General features: G+C 53.3%; 1 protein-coding gene across 3 annotated transcripts in view; it reads right to left on the reverse strand.

Annotated features, from left to right (window-relative positions):
• PTK7 (protein tyrosine kinase 7 (inactive)) overlaps positions 1-22,101 on the reverse strand; it is a 62,536-nt gene that overhangs the window by 10,642 nt on the left and 29,793 nt on the right. For 2 of the 3 annotated variants that reach the window (XM_036907245.2, XM_036907246.2), the window contains exons 2-16: positions 12,627-12,914; positions 12,029-12,131; positions 11,445-11,635; positions 11,196-11,346; positions 10,045-10,193; positions 9,524-9,790; positions 6,192-6,325; positions 5,897-6,032; positions 5,629-5,748; positions 4,175-4,324; positions 3,907-4,057; positions 3,678-3,805; positions 2,303-2,506; positions 1,356-1,511; positions 511-743 (exon numbers count right to left, since the gene is read on the reverse strand). In XM_036907245.2, the coding sequence (XP_036763140.2) occupies positions 511-743; positions 1,356-1,511; positions 2,303-2,506; positions 3,678-3,805; positions 3,907-4,057; positions 4,175-4,324; positions 5,629-5,748; positions 5,897-6,032; positions 6,192-6,325; positions 9,524-9,790; positions 10,045-10,193; positions 11,196-11,346; positions 11,445-11,635; positions 12,029-12,131; positions 12,627-12,914 (2,561 nt within the window). The remainder of the gene's footprint in view (positions 1-510; positions 744-1,355; positions 1,512-2,302; positions 2,507-3,677; positions 3,806-3,906; positions 4,058-4,174; positions 4,325-5,628; positions 5,749-5,896; positions 6,033-6,191; positions 6,326-9,523; positions 9,791-10,044; positions 10,194-11,195; positions 11,347-11,444; positions 11,636-12,028; positions 12,132-12,626; positions 12,915-22,101) is intronic. The other variant, XM_036907247.2, reaches the window with a different exon arrangement.

Raw genomic sequence — 22,101 nt, forward strand, 5'->3', positions numbered from 1 at the left:
AGTTTGAGGACCAAGGGGCTTAGGCCCAGATCAGCTGGGGAATGAAAAGAGAGGGGCAGATCTGGCGTGACAGCTGAGTGGGTGACTGGGCCAACACTGGGCCCCCAAATGGTACCGGATGCCAGGAAGGAAGGAAAGCCAGGTTCAGGTAAATTTATACTCACGGGGTGATGAGCCCTGGGGAGAAGGGAAAAATGACAAACCAAAGAAAACCAGAGTCAGGGAAGAAGAGCAGGATGGCATCCAAGCAGTGTGCATAGTGAACTGCTTGTGCATAGTGAGATGCTGGGAAGAACTTGGGACCAACCCCCAGACATGGGGCTGGCAGATGGGAAAGACGGCGCACTGGTCAAGAAAAGGCAGGTGTCGGAGAACTGGGGGAGGAGGAGGCTGCGTGTCTCAAGGGGGCGCCTGCAGGTGGGCAGAGCTCTGGTTCCCACGGCGCCCCACCCCCACCCCGGCACTGCCCTGCCCTGCAGCGGACTCCCAGGTCCCCTGCCAACAGCATACCAGGTCCACATACTCCAGCACCATGTAGTGGGGCTCGGCCTCCCGACACAGCCCCAGGAGCCGCACCACGTTGGTGTGGTTTAGCTTCCCGAACATCTCAGACTCCCTCCGGAAGTCCAACTGTTGCTGCTCATCCCGGCTCTGCAGGCTCTTCACAAGCACCAGGGTCTCTGCCACTCCCTCCTCCAAGCCCTGTGCCTTCGCCAGGAACACCTCCCCAAACTCACTTTTCCCTGTGGGCACAGGTCTGAGTCAGCCAGCTGCCTTCACCCAGGCAGAGCAAGGCCCCAACCTGGGGAGGAGCTCAGCCTCTGTCACACGGCGGGAGTGTCTCCTGCACTCCACCTCCCTGCACTGAGCACTGACCCCTCGGCAGACCCTTCCCCCTCCTGCCCTGGGCTTCAGGTTTTCAACAGTAAAGTAAAGGGGTGCAATTCCTATTTAGCATTTTCCAGAGGGTGATTTGCATGAGAATTTTACGTGGCCCATGATAAACATGTCTTAATAGTTACACGTTTTAATGCATGCTCAGAAAAAAATTTAACTAGCACAAATCCGTCATTTCTCATATTTTTTTCTAGAACAAAGTTAACTTCAAGTTTAAGAACAAAGGAGTCAAAAGATGACATCAAATAAATAACATGCACGAATGACAAAAGCTGTGGAGGTAGGGTGTGAATGGCAGGTACTGAGGACCCTCTAGATTAATCTCCCCTATTCGCCCCACTCCATCTCTAATGTTCTAGGTTTCGGGACTTCAGAGCCACCAGCCCTATCCTAGCCTCCTCCAGACAGTACAGGTGGCCTGTAGTTAAGCAGGGGTAGCTGTGGCCAAGGCAACATACCCAGTGTGGTGATGGGCTGCAGGCTGGCCCGAGGGAAGTGCATTTTGTCACTCGTGCTGTGGCGTTTGTTGGTAGCTGCAGGGCCGGAGCCCAAGCTGGTCAAAGCCACTTCCTCTTGGATCTCTGCTGAGGGCTGTCCATTCTGCACAGGCCCACCTGGGAAGAAGGGCCATGGGGGAGGGGGGCCATCAAGATGAGATCAGACACTCCACAGGGACCTCAGTTCTCTCCCCAACCCCCACTTCCACAGTGGGTCCAAACATGCTGTTCCACACAGAGGCACCAGTCCACCTGATGAACTGATGGGGCTTGGGGGGCAGGGGGCATGGGCACCCCTGAGCATGCAGCCACTTTCTGGCCATTGATCACGACCTCTGAAATGGAACAAACTGCACAAGTCACTGTCTCTGGACAACACATCAACATAAGAATTTTGCTTTTATACAGCCTCCTGTGTGCAAAGCCCTCAACAGGTCTAACAAGGCAAGACACCTGCTCCCGAATGCCTAAGCTGATAGGGGAGACCCAGCAACGCCCCCAAGGAGCTCACAGTCAAGGGAGGAGGGTAGGAGGAGAGAGACAGACAGACAGATTGCCCTTGGGAGACTCAAAAGACTAATGGGGGGAGACAAGATGTTCAACAGAAACTTGAATCCATACACTAATTATGCCTCTCGTGCTGCATGGAGGAAAGGCAGGGAAACAGAGGAATCTGGCCCAAGAGGCTCCAGTGAGGAAGTTTTGAGCCAGACTGCTCGGAAACAAGGCCCTGGGAATTGGCTGTTGCAGGCGTCCAGCTGGGGTGGGGCAGCTCTGCTCTGGCCCTTCCAGCAAGGGTGCAGGGCCAGCCAGCCGTTTCCACCAGGTCTGCAGCTGTCTCCTTGTGGCCGCAGGAGGGCGCTCAGCACCTGCACAAAGGCAGGGCCACCCACCTCGAGGGCCCTCACCATTGAGGCACTCCAGCTCAGGCTCTTCGCCTTCTGGCTGCTTCTGAAGCCGCTTGGCCTTGCAGCGCTTCTTGCAGTAGAACATGAGGCCCAGCACAGCAATGATGTAGGCCACGGCAGCGCCCACCGACAGCCCAATGGTCTGGATCATCTTGTAGGGGGGAGGGCTACCGGGGCCCTCTGAGTCCTCCAGCACGGGCTTATCTGGGAAACACAGATAGGTCTGGGCAGGGGCTGCTGAAGCAAAGCCAGCCCTACTTCCCCACTAGCCCATTCCCTCCCCACACGATACCCCACACACACTCGATGGCATGACCAGGCCAGAGACCCGGGGACGGTCACCACTGTCACTGGCTTTAACAAGGGCCAGGGCCTCATGCCCGACCAAGATCATAGGGAGCTCTGAAGGACATGAGGCCAGGGATTCCCAAACTGGCTGTGCATCCAAACACAGCCAGGGACACACATAAGAAACACAGCTGTTTGGGCACCACCACAAACCCACACTATTTTATTATATTTGTTAACAAGCATCCTAAGGTACTTCACATTGTGAGCCAGGCCCTGAACAGCAGCCTCTGGGACTTCTGGTTTAGAATCCCAGACACTTCGTGACACAGAAGCAGGTTCTTCAAGAAATGTGTTTGCAGGAGGAGTCTTCTGACCTAGGGTGGCTAGGGTCCCACAGAGAAAGAAGTGCCAGGAGCCATTAGGGGAACTGAGGGAGGGAGGCCCAATGGGGAGACCATGCAGGATCCCCCAGCTCCCACATATACCCCCTTGGCCTTCTCACTTCACTGCTATCCATCTAAAGTTCTACATAAAACTTTGTCAGGAAAAAAGTTCTGCCACTAAACCAAAAATGTTTGAGAACTTCTCACATAAGCATTCCCACCTTACAGATGCAGAAACAAGCCCCTGGAGAGGAAATAACACCTCGAAGGGCCCAGAGCTGGTTAGCAGGGAAGGTCAGATCCAAACCCCAAGTCCCTGTCCCTAGTCAAGGCTCTTCACCTGACATAGCATCCCTTCGGGGCCTCACTGGGCCTCCAGGACAAAGAACTCTGGGCCTGAGCCCCTCCCCGCCCACCCAGGGGTATGTGTGTCTGCTGCCGGGAGGAAACACCTTAGGTTGAGAGCAGCCACACACATACAACACATACACACCCACCAGATGCAGAATGTTAAATAAATGACAGCCCAGCTCTAGGCAAGGAACCTAACACCATGGCATGGTGGGGGGGACACAGCTAAATGCCCTCCCCCGCCCGAAAATGGTTTAAGTGCCTTCTGTATACCAGGGCTAATGAGTGCCAAGATGAGAGAGAAGCTGGCCCCACCACTTCCTATGCAGGACAGAGCTCCCAGACCATACCCACAACGTAGAGGGGTGCCTCGGTGTGCTTGATGTTGCAACTGTTGCCTGCAATGCAGGTGTAGCGGCCCGAGTCCTCAGGGGCCACATCATGGATCACAAGGGAGCCATTCTGGAAGATGTGCATCCTGCCAGAAGAGAAGCCACAGTGCTGCCTGCCTCGCTGGCTCCTAAGACCAGGCCAGGCTGCAGGACAGGTGGGGAGGGTGTGGGAGGGAGACAGCCCTACCTAGGTCCCAGCTTGGTGGGGTCCAGGATGCGATCTTTGCCCTTCCACTGAATGAGTGGCTTGGGGTCCCCTTGGGCCTCGCACCGCAGCAGGGCCGTGTGGCCCTGGTACACGGTTGTGCGCTCTGGCTCCACCTTGAAGGTGATGAAAACTGGATGGGAAGAGCCCAACAAGGGGCAGGGAGCAGTGAGCAATGGCGTTGGCAGGCTGCAGGCTGCTGTCCCACAGGGCCTGCCAGCCCCACCCCAGGGCCCCGGCATGGCCGCACCTGCCACAGTAAGCTGGACATGGGCACGGATCTGGCCCTGCAGCCCATTGGAGGCGATGCAAGTGTAGTTGCCAGCATCATCGCGGGTCACCCTGGAGAAGTGCAAGGTCCCGGCATTGTCTGTCACCCACTCTGGGAGGTTGCTCCCATCTGCAGGGACAACAAAGGGAAATTGTGGGATCACCCCAAGTTATGTAGGTGGATGGCCTTTCCCTCAGCCACTCACCTTTCATCACAAACAGTCATCACTCCCAACGACCCTCAGAGTCCAAACTCCTAAACCAGGCATTGAGAGTTTTTTTTACTCCTTTGCCCAATTTTGGTCTCACCTCCCCATATTGCCCTATGCCCTGCTTCTGCTGAACTGCACTTCTGATTTGGGCCTCAAATTTGCCTTGTTCTCAGTCCCAGTGGCTGTCAGTCCTCACTCCTAGAACCCCTTCCTGCTCTTTACGACCATTCCAGGCTTCAGATTCATTTTGAGCCCCACCTCCCACAGAGAGCTCCCCCAGACGATTCCAGCACAGAGAGCCCACTTCCTCCTCGAAACCTACAGCCCCACTCTCGAACTCACACTGTTACTAATGGGAATGTAAAATTGGTCCAACCCTTTAAAAAACAATTTGGCGATCCACAGCAAGGGTTGTAAAAGTGTACATACCCTTTTATACATAATTATTTAATTTCCAGGAATCTTTCCCAAAGGAAATAAACCCAAATCCAGAAGAAACTTTGGCCTAAAGATGTTTATTACAGCAATAGAGACAGACAGACAGAGAGGGAGAGAGCGAGGGAGGGAGGAAACCAAATCACCAATATTTAGGGAATATTTAACCAAGTTACAATGAATCCAATCATTACTGCAATCGTCCAAACCACTGTTGACGTAAAAAAAAAAAAAAAGGGAAAATGCTTGATAATGACAAATAAAAAAAGCATATAAAATTACATAGTTATCTGCATGTTCTACTTCTATGGTAAGCATGACTTACTCATTTAAGTTTAATAAGTGGAAATTATATGTATAATAAAATCGCTACATAAAGACAAAGAGATAATACATAGAAAAAGAAGAGAGCACACACCCAAAGATGATGGGTGGTGAGATTATGCATTTTTTTCCTCTCCCAAAATTTTCTAAAGGAGCCCCTGTTAAATTTTATATCCACAAGGATGACTATTTTGGAAAGGGGGAAGGGAGGACTTTATCCCACCATGCACCAGCCCACTTACCCGCTGCCTCAAGCCGTCTTCTGTGTTGCCTAATGCTGTAATCTGACCTCTTTTGTGCCTGGCTTTCTTCTTCCTAACGGGACTGTAAATCGGCCCTGCTGTTCTTGTCTGCCCCACAGTTCCTGGCGTGGTCCTGGACACTCAGCTGCTCCTCAGACATGCACACGTCCGAGCAGTAGACTGCTTTGCCTGTCCCCACCCCATGCTCACATGCCACCCACCTGCCCGTATCCACTTAATAGTGGGCTTCTCTCGGCCTGTGGCTGAGCAGGGCACCGTGGCCTCCTTGTCAAACTCCATGCACTGCTGCGGCCGGGGCGGTGGTGTGAACTTGAGCTTTTCTGTTTGAGTGGAGGGAGGGTGGGTGGGGTGAAAGAGTAGGAATTGAGGCAGTTAGATGGGCTGGGGCAGGCCTGCATATCCTAGACCCTGCTGCTCCTGCCCCTTTATTCTCCTGCCTGCCAGACAACACCATGCATGCCAGCTCACCCAGCACTTGGACACGGGCTTGGGCCTCGATGCTGCCGGCTGGGGTGCTGCTCATGCAGCGGTACCATGTCCCATCATACACCTCCACGCTGTTGATGCGCAAGGTCCCGTTCTTGGAGACCTCGAACCGAGAGTCCTGCAGCACAAAGATGTGAGGTCTAGGCCTGAAATCAAATCTCCCTGCCCCACCAAATCTCCCTGGGGCAGACTCAGGGGAAAGAGCGCTAAGGAGGTGAGCATAGAAGAGCAGCAGGAGGGGGGCCGGCCCCCCTACCCCAGCAGCAATCCTTCTCACCTCCGAGATGAGCATCTGATTTCTGTACCAGATGACTGTGGGTTTTGGTGTGCCCTCGGTCAGGCAATGCAAATAACCTGGCTTGCCCTCCTCCAGCTGGCTGTCTTGGGGCTTCTTCAGCCACGTGGGCACAGCTAGAGGGAAGGGAGGAAACAGAAATCTGATTAACATGTTTGCAAAACCAAAGGCTTGAATCCCAGTAAATTCTAATACCTCACTGGGCCCTGAGCTCAGAAGCCCCATCTGCTCTTGGTGATAATGGGAGTAATTGCCCCTTGGTGAAGGCCTATGTGCCAGCACTTTTTGAACACTATCTTAGTTTATGGTTTACAAGAAACCCCCAAGGTATATATTCCTGTACCCATTTTACAGCTAAGAAGACAGTGCTTCAAAGAAGTAATGGTGATTTGCTAATGCATGATAGAGACAGAATTCAAACTCTGGTTTGTCTGATTCCAAAACCCTTGCTCTGTTTGGTACAGCACAATGTTCTAAGGCTCAGCACTCGGGTCTCTGTTCTGTGCCAGCCACACTCATTCCCTGAATGATCTCTTCTAATCCGAGTGGATGACTCCCAAACGTGTAGCCTGACTCCTGACCTCCCCCTACTCAAGAGTTTCAGATCTGCAGATCCAGTGGCCTACTGCCATCTCCAGCTGGACAGCCAACAGGCATCTCAAGCTCCATATGTGCAAACGAGAACACTTGATTTCCCCCAAAATCTGCTCACTTGTTTTCCTACCTCGGTAAATAGCACTGCTATCTAGCCAACAGCAGAAGCCAAAAGCCTAGTGTTGACTTACAGCTCCCTCTATCACGTTCATTCCACACAAACCCTATCTTATTTAGCTCCAAAATATATACTGAATTTCACCACCTCTCACTTCCACTGCTACCATCTCTGTTCAAGGCCCCTCGACATCTCCCCTTGACAATTACAGTCACCTACTAACTGGCCTCCCTCTTTTGATTCTTGCCCCTAACATTCTAGTCTTGTCAGAACAGCCAGAGTGATCTTTTGAAAATGTCACTCTCCAACTCAGATCCCTACAAGGCCTTCCCATCTGACTTAGCAAGGCGGATTGTTTGCAAAGATGTCTGTAAACATTTCCCCCATTCCTTGCATTTCTTTGTAATGTGATGTCACTTTCTCCCTCAAGAGACAATTTTTCTACTGCCTGAAATCTGGGTAGCCAGATTCTTGACTTGCCCTGTTCAGTAGAACACAGGACGTGACACTGCGACTCCTGAGCCAGCTCCTTGAGAAGCCTTGCAGCTCCCACTTCTGCACCCCTGCATGTGAGGAAGCTAAGCCAGCCTGCTGGAGCACGAGGAAGAAAAGAACCAAGGTGTCCTGGCAGACACATCCTCAGTCAACTGCCACATAGGTGAGTGAGGCCATTAGGACACAGCCAGCCACCAGCTGACTGCAAACGCACGCATGAGTCCAGCCAACAGCCTGTGGAGCAGACGAGCCGTCCCAGTTGAATCTTGCACACAGACAGATAAGCACATCAGTGGCTATTGTCCCAAGCCACTACATTCTGGAGTCATCTTTTACACAGCAAGAGATAACTGATACACTTGGAATACAAGTTTTTCCAAGGCTCCACATGGTCTAGTCTCTACCTCTTGGGCAACTTCAACCATGCTTCCCATCACTAATTCAACTCAAGCCACAGAGGCTACTGCTGTCCCTCCAACATACAAGCCCATTTCTGTCTCAGGGCCTTTTCACATGACTCCCTTCCCTAATTTAAGTATTGGCTCAAATGCCACCTGCTAAAGAAGTCTTCCCTACTCCTGGTGGCCCTCATCCCATCTCTCTCTGTCACTTACCCTATTTTATTTTTCTTCATGGCTCTACTGCCACCTAAAAATATGTATTTCCATTCAGCTGTTTTCTTGGTTGCTTTGTTACTGCTACCAGACTATGAGATTCCCAATTGGAGGGGTTTTTTTTAATCTGCTTTGCTCATTGCTGCAGTCCAGTATTGGGAACAGTGTCTAGCACGAGAAGACCCTCAGTAAATCTACTGATGGAATGCAGTCACAGACCTCTCCTGCCTCTGAACTCCACCCACTATCACTCTGCACCTGCCCCAGGCCCACTGGCATCATGCACTTTAACTTCACAGACCTCCTCAAAGTGCAATACCACGGCTATGTCAGTGCCCGTCAAATGACTGGTCCAAGCCAGCTTTCCCCACCTTCGGCATAAACACCACCTGCGGCACCTTTCAACATTCCCTGCCTGGGTCCAACCCCCCAGAGCCTAGGTCAGCTCTGGGGTGGGATCCCAGATTCTGAAGTTTTAAAAGCAGCCCCAATGAAACAGGTGACCCACAGACCCCGACTGGAGAAAGGCTGACTGTGGTTGCCGGCATTAGTCTGCACGCCGCCGTGCAGGTGTCCTGAGCACCTGTGCACTGCAGCTTCCCACCTGAACCAGGAGCCTGAGCACAAGGGAGCATGTTGCCAAGGTTTCCGCATCTTAACAGAAATATATCATCACGACTTCAAATTTACAAAGGCCTTTTCATATTCAATATCTTCTTGAATTTTTGAAATTTACCCACTTGGAAAGATGGGGAGGTAAATGGAAGAAGTAGGATGCAAAACTGTGGATATGTGTGTATAAAAGTTTGCCTCGTATAACCCTTTAAATTATCACAAAGGTCTGGAACAAGCACCATGTAAAGAAAAAAAGCAAATACACAAATTTCATGCCTATAGCAAGGGTATATGGGTCTTTATTATATGCACTTTCAGTCATATTTACTGCTTTTTTTCCCTCTTATTTCTTAAGTAGTGTGTTCATTGTAGAAATTTATGAAGTATAACAAATAAAATCATAACAACTATAACTTTGCCAATCATCACCTTCCCAAAAAAGAAGAAAAATCCTTTTTATCTATTTCATGTGACCTTTCTGACCATCTTGTAGGGTAGGTGTGGGTTATCAGCCCCCATCTCATGGATGAGGAGACTGAGTGCTAGCAAGGTGGGTGACTTGCTACCCACGGTCACTCCATGCCCTAGGGAAAGAGTGGGACCCGGGTCTCTATGTTCCCATCCATTGCTCTTTCCTGGGTAGCCAGAGGACCATTTTTCTGTGAGTGCTGTCAACCCAACCTCTGTGCCTGGCTCTCCACTGTCCACTCCAACATCATCTCTCAGCAGCTGCCTAACTCCCAAGCATGCAGGGCCCAGAGCTGAGAGGGCCTCAGGTGAGCACCAGCGGGTCTCTGTCCATCACACCCAGGGCCCAAGGCCTCCCGGGACCTAACTCCCCTCCACCTCGCCTTGACCTTCAGGTCAAAGGTGCTCACTGGCCACGGTGATGTTGACCTCCTGTTGCCGCTGACCAGCCAGGTTGGCTGCACGGCAGGTGTAGACACCAGCATCACTCTCAGCAGTACTGGCAAACACCAGCTCATGGCCCCTCTGAAAGACCCTGCCGTGGGCAGGCAGCCGGACTCCTGCGTGCTCCCACCACACACTGGGCTCTGGCAGACCCTGGGGGGGTAAGCAGGCCACACGCTCCTCGCTGCCAGCTGTGAACACCCGTGGCTCAAAAGGTGGCATGTCCTCAATCTCTGCAGGGATGAGAGCAGGAGGCAAAGAGCAGGATTACTTCAGGTTTCAGGGTATCTGATGTTCTCCCACACAACCTTGGGCCGTTTCCAGCACAAACTCTCCCCAAAGGCTCTGCATCTCCTCTTCCCACCCCCAGCATCCTCTCCCTCCCTCTGCCCTCCAAGCAGCTTTCTGAGTGGAATCAGGAGTCTAAATCTCTATGCACCACATTGAAGGCAGCCCCCCCCTCAGCATCCCAGACTGAGGGACCCACCTGCCAAGTGAAGTGTGGCTTCGAGGATGATGGGAGGGCCCCTCTGCCCCTGGCCTATGCAGCGGTAGACCCCGGCATTGCGCGGCCGGACTTGGGTCAGCAGTAGGGACCCATTGGCAAACACCGTGGCTCTGCGGAGGTGTGGGGGACTGTGGGGGGGAAAGAGTGCTATTTGCAAGAAGTGGCCCACAGGCCTCATTCGGGAGGGGAATGGGATGGAAACCTGTCCCACAAGGTTCAGAGAGATAGGAAAGAGTCGGCCAGGAGCAGGGCAGAGAGAAGGAAGCCAACACATCATGCTGGTGTGTGTGTACGCTTGTGTGTGTGTGTGCACGTGCATGCATGTACTCATTCATGTGCATGTGCGGGTGTGTGCTCCAACTACAGAGACTCAGCTTTTGGGGTCGAAGGCAAGCAGCAGTGTGAGTCATCAACAGTGTGCATCTGTGGAGACAGCAGGCCACCTTCGCACAGGGTCAAGGGAAGCCTGCTGGTGAGGCACCCAGCTCCAGCAAGCAGAAGCCCCTTGGCCACAGCACATCAGCTACCAGTGGTATCCTCTGGGCTGAAGCCAGATGGGATCCAAGCCCCTAGCCTAGGGAGACACACCCCCAGGGACCATGACCACACCTGGCACTGCAAAGGTGCTCTCTGCTCTCAGGACCTGGGTGAGGACAGAAGTCCCTATAAAGGGGCTGGCACTCCCAGTACGCTTCCTCCAAAAAGTATGCGTGTGTGTGTATGTGTGTGTGTGTGTCTGTGTGTGTGTGTGTGTGTGGTGTCTTTACCATCCATGACCTTCCTATCTAGACTGTGATCACCCAGGTCCCATTCCCTTCCATCCCTGAGTCTCTAACCCCCATTCCAGAAGACCCATGTAGGCAGGAGAGGATGGGGGAGAGAACAGAGACGCCACTAGTCCACACAGTGGCTTTGTGAGAATGGAAAAAGTTGCCCTTCTAGAGAGACTTCCCTTTGCTGGACTCAATTTTTTAACAGCAAGGCATTCTACTGCCATCTGCTGGAACCTTGCAGTAATACATGTACAGTCTATGATATCTAGGATATTAATCACATTCTTTTAGAGAAGGCATGTATGCAATACACAACCTGCAGCACCGTACTTGAAGGTCCCCTGCCAGATGCCTTACCGGCTGCGGTTAGTGATGGGGGTCTCATCCTCAAAGACCCATTGCAGGCTTGGGGATGGATGAGCTGAGAACTGACAGTGGAACATGGCCTCCTCATTCCTCGCCACTACCAAGTCCTGGGGTGCCAGCACCACCCTGGCAAAGCTCTCATCTGGAGATAGGTAAGTAAGGGCATGTGAGCAGGCAGAGTGAAGGGGCAGGGGCCCCTCCCATACTGGTCCCCCTTCTCCATCCCCACCCTAGGCTTACCAGCAATGCTCAAAGTGAAGTTCTGGCTGCTGCAGGCCTGGCCAAAGGCATTGTGGGCACAGCAGGAGTAGAGGCCACTATGCTCAGGGCCGGCTGGCCGGAGCATCAGGTTCCGCTCTTTGCTGCTGACCGTGTGGTTGCTCTGAATGTCAGAGAGGGGGCTCCCATCTCGAAACCACTGATAGGTGGGCCTACAGGGCCAAGAGGGTCAGCAAGCAGGGGTCGAAGGCACTCAGGTGGCCAGTGGACAGGATACAGAATCAGAGGGTCAGGACTAGACTCCTTAGTTTACAAATGGGGAAACTGAGGCCTCGAGAGGGGAAGTGACTTGCACAAAGGCACACAACAATTCAGGGGCAGAATAAGGTTGAGATTCTTCAACCCTCAGCTCCCAGAATCCAGGATCACTCTGAGGCACAATGCTGCCCCTCCTCAGGTCACCAGGGGCTGGCACGGAACAGCACATAGACAGGATAGTTAAAGAATGAAGTGAGGTGCATCTGAATAGAGTCCAGGATCTGGGGAGACACCCTACCTGTCTAGAACAGCCCTCTCCATTCCCACCCTCAAAGTCAGCTCCTTACCGAGGGTGCCCGTCAATGTGACAACGCAGCGTGACCGGGGTCTGTGGCTGGATCTCGGCCTCTGAGGCTGGATGCTTCAGGACCACAGGGCCGGTCTCAATCCCTGTAGCAGAGGTCATGGTTGCAGAGTGAGGGGCAGAGTAGAGCAAGGGCAGGAGGGCAGAAGGGAAGCAGTATGAGCAGGAAATAATGCAACTTGGGGGCTCTGGCGCCAAGGGACAGTGCAGGGAAGCCCCATGAAGCTGAAGCCGGAGCTGCAGACGAGGTAACCAGAGGCAGAATGCCTGCCCAGTCTCTGGCAGGTCAACCCTGACACTTGGCCATGTTGCCTCACTGCCCTTGTCATTTGCAAAAGCATCCAGCAGATAAACGGGTCCAGCATTTTATCCAGCAGATAAAAAGATTTGCAGGAAAAAGAAAAACCTTTTGGAAAAAACTTTTAACTTCTTTTCCACACAAACACAGAGAGCTGACCCTAACTGCATTCTGCCTACCCCACTCAACTGGAAATGGGAGAAGTGGAGGGAAAGCAGGGGTCCTGCAGGGCTCGGGAGTTGGGGGGTCTAGCAGATGGCAGGCACAGCCCCCTGGCTCTCACATTTGATGTTGAAGGAGGCATTGGCACTGCGAGCCTCCTCTCCAGTGGCACCATCCCGGGCCACACACTGGAAGGCTCCGGAGTCCTGCAACCGGTCCACAGCTGCAAAGGTCAGGCTGTTGCCTTGGGAGAAACGCCGCTCAGTGTCCTGCACAGGAGCCCCATCCAGCAGCCAGTACACGCGTACCGGGCCCAGAGCCTCAACTTCACAGCGGAGCAGCGCCCGGCGCCCCTGCAGCGCATCCTGGGAGGACGGCTCCTTAATGAAGACAATGGCTGCCTGGGCACCTGCAGAGGGGGACACCGGAAAGGCATGGTCAGGAGGAGCTGCAGCCACTGTCCTAACACAGGTCAACCATCACCCTGTGCACAGGAGGAGGAAAGGGGCTGTACACAGGAGGTGTCCAATAAGTGCAGGTGAGAAGGATCATGATCATGAGACCACATGACCTGTGGGGAGTCTGTGCCAAGTGCCCACTGAGGAACTTATAAACTATGCTGGGTGCTGTTCAGAATACGGAGACACTGCACCCTCCCGGATGTCAATCTGGAGGGGAGCACAGGACAGTACTTTGGACATATCAAGGCTCATGCCACATGAAGAGTGTGGCCAGTCAGTGACTCTTAAGACACAGAAGGGCTGGGGTGGGGGTCAGTGGCACTGCAGAGGCTCTCTAGAGGGAGAAGGCCTCGGACCTGCAGGACCAGATTATAGATCTTGATGTTGGGCTAAGGAGCAGGGGACATTAGCAGGCAACCTTCCCCACCATCTTCAGAATCCAGGATGTCGAGCAAAGTGTAATCATGACCTAAAGAGCACTTGGATGGATTACTCTCACTCACACACCCACTGAAGGTCCAGCATCAGAGGTGGCTCTGAATCCCACCCACAGATGCTCTGCAGCCCAGTGTCCCCAGAGGTTTCTTTGGGAGAACCCCCCCAGTCACAGGAGAAGCCAATATTCTCTAGAACTGGGGCCATTGTCAAAGACATGCCAGGGCAACCCCACATCCTACCCTCCATCCCTAAGAATTCATCTGTGGGCAAGGCTGGCTTTTCTGTGCTGAGTTGAGAGGTAAGCCAAGTGGTTTAGATTTTCACCTGAATCCATTCTCATTCCTGCACTGCTGCAGCTCAGCTCTGGCCGGGGCCCGGGGGGTCACTGCAACCAAAGGTGGAACCGCAGCTGTGAGGTTCTGTGCTGAGCAGCAGATGGGTTGGTCGGTGGGGAGGGCAGGGCCTGGCAGGTGGCACTGTTACAGCAGGAGTAACACACTAGGCTTTGTTCCTGGCCCACGTGGGTGTCCTGCACAGGCCCTGAGTCGCTGGGCCTGGAACACAGCTGCCTGCCCAGGGTGGGTGACAGCACGGAAGAGGACGTGCCACCCCTCCAGGAAGAAGAGGCCACCTGGGGCTGCTACATGAAGCAGGCTCTGCCTCTGGCCAAACTAGGCTTGGCAAGGGCAGGAAGGACGAGGCTAACAAGGTCCTGCCCTCCCCTCCCAAATTACTGGAATCTAATCTTGGCCTAAAGAGAGTCCTTCCAAGTCCCTGGAGGTAGAGGTTGGTTTGTTAGGACACAAGAACCAGTCTCCTCTTAAAGTCAGTGTCAAGAAAAGTCCAGGACCTCCCAGGGCTAGGTCCAGATGAGGGGCTGCCCCTGGAGTTGTTCCATCTTCGAGCAGTCTCAGAGGTGCCAGCCCATAAGACAGTCTTGGAGCTGGAAGTGACCCAGAGGACCCACACTACCTCTCAGCAAGTGGCTCTCTCCACAGGACAGTTCTCCCCCATGCTGGGCTACCCCACCCACCATGCAAGTTAACAGATCTGCCCTCCGGCACTGGGCACTGCTGAGCACCCCCAGTCACCCTGACGACCCAAACATCTCCCACTCGCTTCCAATCTCCACAGAGGAGTGTGGTCCTGTCCCTGCTGGGCAACGTGGATGGATGGATCCCTTACAGTGCAGAGGGGTGAAATGAGGTCCAGAGAAATGAAGGGATTTGCCCAGAATCAAACAGCTAATTTGCGGAAGACCAGGCCCATGCGCCAAGGATGCCGACCCCGAGCCCTACACTCTACCCAGTCCTGCCCAGGAACTCAAAACCAAGCCTGAAGTGCCTGATCCCACAATGGCTCTCAGTCCTGAGGCCAAGTAGAGAGGTAGACACACCTCTGCAGACAATGCCAGGCACACACAGGTGCTGGGCAAATGCTGGCTGAACCGAGGTAACCTCAGAAGAAGCGTGGGGCAAGAGCTGGTGAGCATGGAGGCTTCTGGAGCACCTCCCAACCACCTCTCATGACACAGATGGGCAGACACAGGCTGAGGCCCCATGGGGCCTCACCAAGATCTTGGAACGCTTGGCCCAGAGTTCCGCGATGCGTGTTAAGAAAAGCCACCTACCATCAAAGTGTAGGTGACCACCACTTCCTCGCTCACTGTCTCCAGACACAGTGGGGAGCCGGGAGCCCCAGCCAGGCAGGAGGCCTTAGTTCAGGGTGTGGAATCAGGCTGATCCGGCTCAAATCCTGACTGTCACACTCTGTGTCTGAGCCGAGGTGAGGAATGTGGACTGTGTGTGCCTCAGCCCCCCATTATCACCCTTCCTGCCCAAGGACTCATGTTCTGTGGACATTAAAAAGCTCCCCCCTTGCAAGGCTCAGGACCACTTGCAGTCCCTAGATGGGGACGAGCGACCACAGCAGATAGGTCTGAGGGGGACAGTCAGGTGGGGGATGGGATGGAGGGGAAGGGGCTGTGGGACTGCAGGAGCCACAGACCACTGGCTACAGATATCTGAGCTGGGAGAATAGTGGTGTGACTCAGAGGGACCCCAGCTCAGCCGGCAGCATCCCCTCCTGGGGCCAAGGCTGCTCCAGAGCTGTGGTGAGAGATACCGCATTCCCAGACTGCCACTCAGAGCCTTCTGCGCCCCCATGACAGGGCCTGGGAAACATCAAAGCCGCCCCGCGGGGCCCTCTGTCCTGACGTCAGCTCACAGCAGGTCCTGGTTAGTGCTTGGCTGGGGCAGACTTTAGATGTTACAAAACGCAGGGAGAAGAGCCCACAGACCTTCTCCAAGCCACTAGCCCCGCTCTGAGCACCCCCAGCAGGCTGTCCTGGTGCTGTGGCACCCACGTTTGCTGAGGTGTGCCCCATCTGGCCATCTGCACGGTTTGCGGGACAGGCAGAAATGCTGAGACTCCAGAAAAGGAGAGGCTGGGAGGTGAGGAACACTTCAGAAGCTTTGGCTGACACCAACTATCAGAAATGGAGGACAGCACTGACAGAGAAAGAGGAAGGCTTTTAGGGGTGGAAGGGGCACCTGCCTCAAGGCGGTAAGGTCACCAGCACATTCGTGTTCAGGTACCACCTCCGACTTGAGGATGCCAGCAGGGCTGAGGTCTGGGGAAGGCACTCTCCGTGGCACACTGGTCCTGGACTTGCCAAAGTTGCCCCCTCTTTCATGATCCAACCACACCGTGCATCATACCTTCTACACACAGGCCCTCATGGCCCATGTGGCCATGTGCCCGTAGAGGCAGGCTGCTCAGTAGAAGCTTCAATGCTGCCCATCAGCCCTGCCCCAGCCCTCCCTAGCTATGCCACCCTGGCCTGGCTTTTCTACACCCCTTTCCTTGCTGTGAAATGAGGACTCTGCCCCTAACACTCAGGCAGCATGAGGCTAAGTGGGTTCATGTATACAAAGCCCAGAGCACAGCAGGGAGTTGGCAGAGGGTAGAGGGCTGCCCGCTTACACGGGGGGCTCAAAAGACCCCTCCACAACCACAGGCAAGCACAGCCATCTGCCCGCAGCAGGTGCCAACCCCAAAAAGCTGGAGCTGCAAATGCCCAATAAGGGCATTTTCCAAGCTATCTCCTCAGCTCCCCAAAGCCATCTACATGCAGACACTCACTCTGCCTACACTCTTGCCCCAGCCCCACTGAGAGAGGGCTGTGTGGGCAGCGGCCCAGCTCCACTCCCCGCCCCCAGCAGGCGTCTGGTCTGGTGCCCGCTCTCCTTGCTGCTCTCTGGGCTCCAGGCCCAGTCAACCCATGTGTGTATTCCTCTGCATGTGTGCACACACATACATGTAAACATGATTTTATGGAGAGCAGAGAGCAGCAGGAAGTTCTCCTGCTCTGAATTAATTTCAGCTACTTTCATCCTAGTATCCATCTGGGCCACTCAACTGCCCATCTTACAGGGGCCAGTCCTGCTGGTCTAGGAAAAACACCCCCAGGACCTGTATAGGCATTTGGCATGGCTGTGTGGGAGCCCCTGAGATCTCTCAAGCCCAAGGCAACCCAGCCACAGAGAGGTGACTGACTCCTCCACACCTAAGACTCAGTCCCTGGGTCCTGGGACCAGGAGCCCATGGGGGACATTCTGACTCCCAGGGGCCCCCTGGCAGTCCAGGCAGAGGTGGCTCCCATCAGGGCTTAAAACCTCCAAGGGAGAGGTCTGCCGACCTCCTGTGCCCTGTCTGGGGCGAAAGCATCAGGGCGCAGGCCAGGAGAGGCAGCCCCCAACCTAAGAGGCACACAAATGGTCCAGGAAACAGAGCAACCCCCGAGTCCCGCCCCCCCCTCCCAGGGACAGCCCTCCACACTAGTCCTCCACCTGGAAACTCTAAAGGCCCCCAGTGGGAGGCCCCACGGTACCAGGGTCTCTGCCTCCTCCCCAAGGGGCTGCCACACTGTACCACAGACCCTTGGCCTTCAGGGATTTAACTGGCACACTTTCGGCTGCTCTTAAGCCACTCCGAAGAGCCATGACCCACACATACTTGTAGTTTTTGTGAGGAACAAATCTCAGTAGCTGCAGGAAAATAAGGCACCTGGATAAACAGCAAGCCCAGTCGTGTCTCCCCTGACCCCATTCACCCAGGTAGGCCAAAACGTCAAATGCTGCAGTAGCGTTTGGGAATCTGGAGATCCAGAGCGTCCCTCTCTACCCCCAATAAATCACCAGTGTACTGTATGTGGTTTTAGCACCAGCAACCCAAACCGTGTGATGATATGCCCAGAACATCAGGATTCAGAGGGTTGCTGAAAATCAACCTGACTCTGAGACCCAGAGGCAGAGCACAGAGTTCTACCCCTTTCTGTCTTCCAAGGGTCTATGAAAGGCCCGAGGTTCACCGACAGGAAAGAAACCCACGGCCCTCCACAAACCATCACAGCCCTTGTTCGGAGCAGTGCAGGAGGGAGCACAGCCAGGGAGCCAGCTGAGTCTTCCTGTCCTGGGACTTAACTATAAATATTTGGAGAGGTTCCCACATCCGGATTAGAGGAACAGAACAAAATCACCAGGGTTTAGGGCAGACGCAACCTAGCAGGCAAACTCTTCTACCTTAGATGAAAACCTGACCTGTCCTGTCCACTCCTGGGAAGCCCTGGAGAGGGAAGATCAACCTCTAACAGTAGAAACAAGTCCTTATGTCCAGCATCACATGGCAGTTGAGTCCAGAGGGACAAATACACCACCCCACGTGGTGGCTTAAGATGCTCCCCAGCCAGCGGCCACACCAGCAGTTCCATGAACCAGCCTGTCTTTTGCTGTGGCTGGGAAGGCTATACCTGGGACATGTCTCTCACCTTTAGTAACCCTTAAATGGCTGTGATGTCCCCAAGGAAGCAGCAATGAATGAAACACACAGCTAGAATTGGAGGTGGTGTGATCAGGTGGAAGGAACATGGGGTATGGAGACCTGGGTTCTAGTCTCTGTACAACCTGTAACAAGTAGAGTGACCCCGGCCAATTGCTACCCTCTCCCCAGGCAGTCTTAGTATCTGTAAAGTTAAGGAAATGAGAGACTGCATCTGGACTAGTCGCCAAGACCTAATACTGGATTTGCTGCCCTGAGCCTCAAAGGCAGTTACAGAAACAGAAGGCTACTCCCCAGAGTGGCCTTCCCTCCGCCCAGCCTCCTGCGCACAGCAGTCCCCAGAGCCCAAGCAGGAAATGCAGGGCCAGCCCCAGAGGAATTACAAGTGATGCTATCATGGGCAGGTGTGCTGGGAGTTGCAAACAGGGACCCGTCACTTCTGACCAGGCTGCTCCCATTCCTGCAGCTTGGTTGCCTCCCGCCTCTCCAGGAGATCCCCCCTCTGCCCTGGCCACACAGGTACATGGACGGCTCACTCACCGCCTGTGACACTCCCGGTCTCCCCACTTGTGCTGTGACTGAGAGCTGTATCCCCCACGCTAGGCAGCAGCTCGAGGGGAGGGCAGACATTTGTGTCCAACATGATACAGCTGTTCCCCGGGGGGGTCTGGGCTACACAGGAAATACCCCGCAGGCATTTTGAGGGGAATGAGGTCACTTCAGTCTGTTTGACCTAAAATCTTGTCCTATGTCTTCCTTTATCCAATCTTGGCCAACTTAACTTCTCTGGGTATCAATTTCCCTACCTGGGAAATGACAGCCTTGAAATCTATTTTAGTGATCCTTTTTCAGACCCTTAGAAATATACATTAAGTACAGACCCACAAAATTTGCATATTTTTCCATGAAGTAAAAAAAAAAACAGAAGTTCTAGGGAACTATGAACCCTAGATTAAAATGTCCTTGGATAAGGTGATCCCCTGGAGAGTTGAAAGGCCTGGTGAATGGTGGGGGGCAGGGGGAGGCCTGTCTGGAACAGAATTACCAGAGAGTACCAGGAGTTTTCTGCACCCTTCATGCCTGGGGTGTTGCAGGCATTCTCAGCCCCAAAGCCAGAGAGAGAGAGACAGCAATCAGCTGTCTCTTGAAGACACGCCAGTGAGGAGCCTCCAGAAACAATATACATCGCAGGGAAGGCAATGGGGCTGCTGGACTGAGAGACTGGGAACTCAGCCCCAGGAGGACCTCAGGGTGCTCAGCCAATGCGTTCAGGGGCCCTCCAGGGGATGAAGAGTCCAGCCTCACTATGTGGACTCCCCAGTCATTCATCAGGAGACCCACCCCAGCACCCCGCCAGGTCTGCACCAGGTGAACCTGGCAGTGAGCTTCCCATGGTTTATCCCATGGAGGCAGGGGGCAAACTAAATGACAGCCTGGGGACCACTACCTTGGGACTGGTTAGAGAAAGTCTTGGCTTATTAATTTTCAAGACAGGCTCAGAAAATTTTACCCATCTTTGCCTCACCCCCAGGAGGCTGACAAGGCAGTGAGCACAGATCCCAGACCTAAACAGAGTGGCCATAGCAGTTTGCCCCAAATTCCCTGCCCTTTCTTTTTAGGTGCTGTGGCCTCAACTCCATTCATTAAGGAAAATCCTCTCTGGCCCCTGAGAAAGTTAAAATACCCCTTGGACCTACTCTGTCCAATACAGAAGCCACTAGCCACATGGGGCTTTTCAAATGTAACAATTGACAATCATTTCCTCGGTCACATTAGCCACATTTCAAGTGCTCCAGAGCTGCGTGTGGCTAGAGGCCACCGTGCTGAACAGTGCAGATATGGAGCAGCTCCGTCTCTGCGAAAGATCTGCTGGACGGCGCTGCCTTAGCTCCTCTGTCTGCTTCCTGCCAGGCCTGTGCCCAGGCACATTATTCCAATCACAAAGGCCCTCCCCATGGCTCTGCCTCAGTTTACAGCAGAGGAGACTGGAGTCGAGGCCATCCCAGCACATGACAGAGTCAGCCTCTGCTCCTATGCGTGTGTTCTTTATGATGCCTCGCTGGCTGCTTTGCGTTTCTTTCACTTACTTGCTTTTATCCACATTCATCCCACAACTGTTTTATCATGTTTACTGAAAATGCTTTCCTGTGAATGTGCTCTGGCAAAATGTGATCACTGTTTTGTGTGCAGGTATTTTTACTGAGAGGTAATGGTCCTGCATTATCTCACACTCTGCTTCATACTTTTTTTTCCATTTGGCACCATGTTTTGAAGATCCTCCCCTGTGGCCATCTCCTACATCCTGCCCTAGTAGGTGAACATGCTGTTGGATTTGGGTGAGGGAGAAGCAAATGAATATTTTTTCAACAAGTAAGTGGCTGAACATGGCTGTCCAGAGTTTGAAAATCAGCCTTTAAGCCTGTGCCCTCCCCTCTGTGTGCCCCCAGGACCCTGCCCTGGCCTCTACTGCTGCTCCTTGCCCCACACTGTTTCCCCCACCCTGCTGGGTATCATCAGAGCCTGGGAAACCCCTGCACATGCATGCACATGCACATGCACACACACACATGCACACCCCCTCCCCAGCTTCTGTTCCCCTTTCTCCTCCCATCAAGCCCACCAAGTCACTAAAGAGGCTAGGCTTCAACTGGTTTCAAAGGGATAAGAGAAAGAGTCGGTCTCATACTTTTATATTTAGAAGAGTTCTGCAAACCACTTCCCGGAGCAGACAAGAGTGGAGAATGTGAGGAAATCACTTTGCTATGTGTGATGTGGAAAGCACAAGTCACTCAGGGCCTGCGGCAGCAGGCTGCATTTGCCACACACCCGGTGACATGCAATGACGCCTAACACATGTGCAGAAGATGAACATGGCCCTTGGCAGCCTGGAGGAGACCCCGTCAGACAGCACACGTTGCGGCCTGGCTGCCTCCTCAGGGCCACAGGCTCAGGAGTCAGAACCAGACAGCATCTTCAAAATGCCCCAGGCTTCCTTTCCTCTTCTCTCCGTCTCCACCTGTCTGACCAATCGCTGCTCCTAAGAACCAACCCTTCTCTCTGGGGCAGGGTCTCAGAAAGAGATGCTCCAGACTTCAGACCTCAAACTGGGACACAAAGAGAAGAATCCAGACTGAGGGAGGAGGCCTGGCAGAGCCACTGGCTTGAAGAGGCAAGGGTACCCTCCCAGACTCTATGGGTACCTTGGGGGTGTAAGATGGTGCACAGTGCCCACTGCCTTCTCTGGACAGATCTGCTCCTGCCACCGAAAGCTCTCCTCTCAACCACCTCTGCTACCATGTGTGGCCGGGAAAACGTTGGAGGGCTAAGACGTCTTGTGAGGGGGATAAGCTACTGTGGCCATGACCATTGCTAAGATATGACTGCGATGTAATGGAGTCTGGCCCAGGGGCATGGTGCGGAGAACAGGGCTGTCAGTGGGCGGGGGGAATGAAAGGCAGGCCAGCTGTTTAATTAGTCAACCCATCAAGATACTTCCTAGACTCCTTATAAACCTCACTTCATTGCTTAAAATATAAACTTACTACCAAGGAAAACTAATTTTATTATTTTATTTAATCTCTTACTAATGATTTTCACCTCTATTTTTTAAGGAAAACAACCAAGAAAGAGTCAGGTTTTCTTAAAAAAATCAGCTGTTTTAGGGAAAGCATTCTGGCTAAAGATGGCAAAAAAATATTCCAATCTCCAAATCAATAATGACACATGAAAAAAATACAAAGTGATGAATAATGGATAGAAACAATTCCTTGTAAGTTATTTTTAAAAGCACCAAAAATTTACAACTCATCACCAGATGTTCAAAGCCTGTGGATAAACAACTTTGAGGGGGAAAACTTT

This window comes from Manis pentadactyla, chromosome 16, assembly GCF_030020395.1.
Source record: "Manis pentadactyla isolate mManPen7 chromosome 16, mManPen7.hap1, whole genome shotgun sequence".
NCBI lineage: Eukaryota > Metazoa > Chordata > Mammalia > Pholidota > Manidae > Manis > Manis pentadactyla.